At 30.3% G+C, this 5,178-nt stretch overlaps 1 protein-coding gene across 1 annotated transcript in view; it reads right to left on the bottom strand.

The window, feature by feature from the left end:
* Nucleotides 1–5,178, bottom strand: part of LOC106688143 (modular serine protease) — a 10,717-nt gene that overhangs the window by 3,603 nt on the left and 1,936 nt on the right. The window contains exons 3-6 of the mRNA XM_067045870.1: nt 4,561–4,704; nt 4,275–4,391; nt 1,391–1,570; nt 651–868 (exon numbers count right to left, since the gene is read on the bottom strand). Coding sequence (XP_066901971.1) covers nt 651–868; nt 1,391–1,570; nt 4,275–4,391; nt 4,561–4,704 — 659 coding nt within the window. The remainder of the gene's footprint in view (nt 1–650; nt 869–1,390; nt 1,571–4,274; nt 4,392–4,560; nt 4,705–5,178) is intronic.

Genomic DNA, 5,178 nt, shown 5'->3' with positions numbered 1-5,178 from the left:
TGTTTTTGTTTTCCTTATGTAACTATGTGTTTGTATCTTTTTTAGCCCTGAAGAAGCCCTGCAACGTGGGGCGAAACGTTGGCTCATTAAAATAGTATAATTCTATTATTTGAGTTTTTTTGACCGTGCCCGGACCATATTCCTTTCATCTTTACACACGGTCAATTAATAATCTTCCAAAATTATTTTTACAATTTTTTTTTATAAAACTGTATTTGCACAATATTTTTAATTTTGCAATAATATTTAATTTGTGTTTCTGGTATTGAAAGGTTGTGCAATATATTGTATGAAATAAAAAAAGTTAGATAATGTGAATGAAAAGTCATCTTCCTTATTTAAATTTTTTTTTATATTATTTAATTACATCAAATAACGACGTTTCGGGTATGTCATCCCATAATCATGTATCTGATTAAATATATCTTTTATTATCATATTTTCTGTTGTACGATAAACATATTGTTGTCAACTATATAAAATTAATTATTAAAATTTCCAAACATAATTATAAATAAGGAGATTTAAACTCTAATATATCTTCCTGAAATGAGGTTTATTTTTTTTAAACAAGATAACCTAAGGTAAAAGTAGAACAGAAGATAAAATTAAACCAATTTAGACAACATAGAAGGTAAAACTAAACCAACTTTGACAACTTGGAGGTTCAGGATCCCAAGAACCAGATGTGCAGAATGTAGAGTCGCTTTCACTTGATAATACATAGCCATGATAGCATGAATACCTTAAGACAGTATTTAAGCCAACAACAGTATCAGGTATCTTGCGGCACTTTGCACTTGAGTCATCTGTTTTACAGTCAGCCACTTCATAATTTCCATTAACAGGTATTTCAGGCAATCGGCAACTGCAGATAAAAACATATTTTAATATGGTAAAATAAGAAATACATGTTAAAGCCAATCATATTAAAAAAAAAATGTTGGGGCGAGGGGTTTTTCGTGCTTGAAAAACAATTATCTTCTCCAGAGTAAATTTTCACTGGTTTGGGCGAAAGAAAATAAAAAACGGAGAACCTGAAAATTAATCTCATAAAAAAATTTAAATAATTAAGAAAATGAAATGATAAAAAAAAATGCCTTCCAAATGATATACAATTTAATGAAATTAAAAAAATTAATTGTTTCCTGTAGTTTACACAAAAACAAATAGTAAGTTAATTAGAAGACTAACAAAAAAAAAATAAGGAACCTCGAGGAGAAAAAAATAGTCATTCACAGATGGTAATAGCAATACGTTAATACCAGTCAGCATTCCATACCAATTTTAGTAAAAACCTGTTTTGGTAAATTGAAATTCAAGAGTAAATATTTGGGAGTATGAACTAGTGAAAAAAAAGAAAAGAAGAATAAACTAAGAAAAAAAATACCTATAACTCAATTTCGGTTTTGTTATTGGTTTTGCAGTGGTACTAATGGTCTCGATAGCATTTCTAGTACAAAGTTCAGTGTTCTCATCAGAACCATCTTTACAGTCTTTTCTGTGATCACATTTCTTTATTTTACTGATGCATCCACCATAAGCACATTGAAAACCATAGGGTGGACATCTAAACATAAATAAAAATTACAGTTAAATAAATTATAAACAAAAAACCAAGATGTTGCAGTGATATTTTATATCAATAATAAAAAATAAAAATATTAACTGTTACCATGAACAGTAAATGGACAATGATAAAAAGCAATGTTAGAAAATACATATTATGGAGAATAGGATTAATATCAGCTAATTTCAATAATTAAAGGAAAATATTACTGTTTCGGTGTATAAAACATAATATGTATATTTGGAATTGGAAAACATTATAATTTGTCTAATAATTTAAAATATGAATTTAATTTGTCTAATAATTTAAATTATGAATTATCTCTAGTTTATAAATATTTGTATTAATATATAGGCTTATCATATGTATTAATTAGCACTTCAATGCCTCATATTGGTGAATATATTAACTTGACCAATTTTAATGGCAGTTGAACATTTTGTAATTTTGGATCATAAATTTAAATAATATGATTTTAAAGTTAAATTCTCAATATCATCGAAACAACAACCTTCTGTGGGAAACCTAGATATTATGATCAGCATTTGTTGGATAATATACACCAACTCCAAGAGCTTATAAATATTTTATATTTATATATTTTGTACATATAAGGTGATTTAAGTTTTTAAAGACTAACGGTATATACACTACTTGTTTTTCAACACAATTTTTTATCTGATTTACAACTAGCCTAAGGTAATCTTTGGAAAATTTACCAAGAATACATCAAATCTCAACATTAAAAATACATATAATTATCCTAAATCCTATGAATATTTAGGTCCTTATTTTTCTCATAGGCATATTTCTAGGGTTTTATATTTAATCTTTGATCTAATCATTGGATATCAGTCCGATGATTCTTCTGAATTTATTGGGTCAACTCCATTAGACTGTTTCCTCTAGTCTCTTTTAGATTGTTTTCAAATAAGAACTGTTTCTTGCTCCTTTAGTATTATGTTTTGTTGCATTTTGGATACTCACCTCCTCACTTTTACAGCATTTGGGTCTTGGATGTTTATGGGGAGTTATTCAGAGCGAAATGGTATATTTTTGAATAAATAAATCATTTAATAGTTAATGTGACTATAATAATAAGGTTGTTTTACACTGTAATTTAATAAGAATAACAAAAGCTTTTTATAACAAAATCCTTTTCGGAGAGGCGGGTTTTTCAGAAATGCTGAACGAAAAGGTAGAGGAGGGTAAGATGTAATGAACAATACATTTTAATGTTGTATAACATTTCCCCGTATAAATTCCCTCTAGAGGGGAAAAATCCCTGTCAAAGTTGAGGGTAATTCATTTTCAAACGAAGATCAGAACACTCTGCATGACATAAAAATGCTTTTTGACCTTTTTGGTGGAGCTAAAGTAAACATTTACTCCAATGGTAGTAGTGTGAGTGTTTAAATATGCAATTAGTTCCCATTGACAAAATACAACCTGTACATGGTTGCCAAACAATGGCAAATTTGGGGATTTGCAAGCGTGTGGATGGGTTATTTCGATTGTCTGGTACAAGTTGGTCTGAATTTGTGGCCGACCCATTGAGTATCATTTTTTGGACATAAACCAAAGGGCGCTTGTACTGCATCCACAAGTTTAGTTCAGTTACTATTGTATTAGAACTTCCAACAGATAAATGTTTGTGCTCTCTGTGGTTAATTAAAGAATTTTCCCAACCTTCAAATTCAATAATTAACTTTAATTTAAGATTATATACTTTAAAAAATGGGAGTGCAGGTAGTAGCCCTGGGGTAAGGTACGTGGCTACTAACTCCAAGGACCCAAGTTCAAATCTGGCTGGGCAGAAAATTGTTTTCTATTACACTGTAGCCGTGAGCCAACTCCTAATAGTTGTAGTACCACTCCCATGAGTGGTGTTAATTTTGTCTGCAGTGTCATTTGCACTACTACCTTTTTTAAAGCAATGAAGCACGTGTCGCAAATGTTTCTTTTGGCTATCCAAATTGAACAGCATAGAAAAAGATTTAAAAAGAGACTTTGTCACCAATGAAACGTCCTTTGAAAGAGCTATAAAATGACTGAAATCTATGCCATAAACAGATAAGAGACAATAAAAGGAAGGTCTGGGTGCGGTCAATGAAAAATTCAAATTGTGATTAAACTATTTATATTGAGCCAACATTTCACCCTAAGTTGCAGGGCTTCATCAGGGCTAAAAAAGATGGAAACACTTAAATGAACAAAGTAAATGAAAAATTAAAAAGATGTACAGAGAAACGTAAAACTTAAATAAGAATAATAAAAGGTTTTAGACAATCAATGAAACTGGGGCCTATTTATTGATGATGTTGGTGAGGTGCTGTGAAGTTAGGTGGTCTTGTCAGGAAAAAAAAGAAGGAACACTTGCTCTGATCTTAGTTCATAACTTTGCTAAATGGTTTGAGGCCTCATCTTCTCCCCTTACCAGGGAACAGTACTCCCCTTTCCAGCTCTACTCGATCATAAAGAACTTAAATTTTTCACGTTAGAGGTGACCACGGTAGCAAGTAAATTTGAGGGCCGCTAGATGACACTAATAATTACCACTTTCATGGTAAAAGGAACACTTAACTATCATACAAAACAAAGTAGCTCCATAATTTAGTAAATATAAAAAAAATAATTTATTATTATATTAAGACAATAAATTGCAAAGTTTGTCAGACATATAATGTTAAAAATTGATACTAACTTAAAATTAGTGCATTGAGTGATAGTTTCGTCAGAACCATCAATACAGTCACTGTTTCCATCACAAATTAAAATTTCATTAATACACTGTCCAGAATCGCACTGAAACTCATAAATCCTAAAAAAATACAATACGAATTTCAGTTTATTTACATGATGTTTAAAATGATAAGTAAGTAAATAATAAAAATAATCCATTATTTTATTATCTTCAAAGATGGCGAGGTGCCATGAAGTTAAGTAGTCTTTTAAGAAAAAAAAAGAAGAAACACAAAGTGTTAACCTACTTGCACTTTTTAACAATAGAATTTGATCTAGAGCATTGTGGTAAAAGTTCGTCAGATCTGTCAGCACAGTCTTTGATTCCATTGCAGATTGAAGTATTTTCAACACAAGCTCCATAAGCACACCGGAACGCATAGGGAGGACATCTATAACCACAGTAAAAGAAACTAAACATTATTAAAATTTATAAATACCTGAATAACCTTTCTTAACATCTTGTGTTTACAAAACATGACTTTTATAAATAATTAAATTTTTAAACAATTTTATATTTACCTCCACATATATTCTCCTTTTTGAACACATAAAATATCAATATTTGAGTATTATATCATAAGATAAAATTCTCTAAAGACTAAATTGATAATTGTCAAAATAAAGTTCAGCTGACAAATAATATAAAATACAAATCATTCAACAAAGCTTTAACATAAAATGATGAAAAAGAATACAAAAAGTGTGATATTACTGACTTGATTTTCTTTTGTTTACACAGAAAGGTTCAGGTGCTGTCAGGGTATGGTTCAGGTGCTGTCAGGGTATGGTCCAGGTGCTGTCAGGGTATGGTCCAGGTGCTGTCAGGGTATGGTCCAGGTGCTGTCAGGGTATGGTCCAGGTGC

The sequence above is a fragment of the Halyomorpha halys genome, unplaced genomic scaffold (assembly GCF_000696795.3).
Source record: "Halyomorpha halys isolate HHAL.00 unplaced genomic scaffold, Hhal_1.1 Scaffold1064.1, whole genome shotgun sequence".
In the NCBI taxonomy this organism is placed as follows: Eukaryota; Metazoa; Arthropoda; class Insecta; order Hemiptera; family Pentatomidae; genus Halyomorpha; species Halyomorpha halys.
The sequence above is the reverse complement of the archived record's forward strand: the minus strand, read 5'-3'. Positions and strand labels throughout refer to the sequence as shown.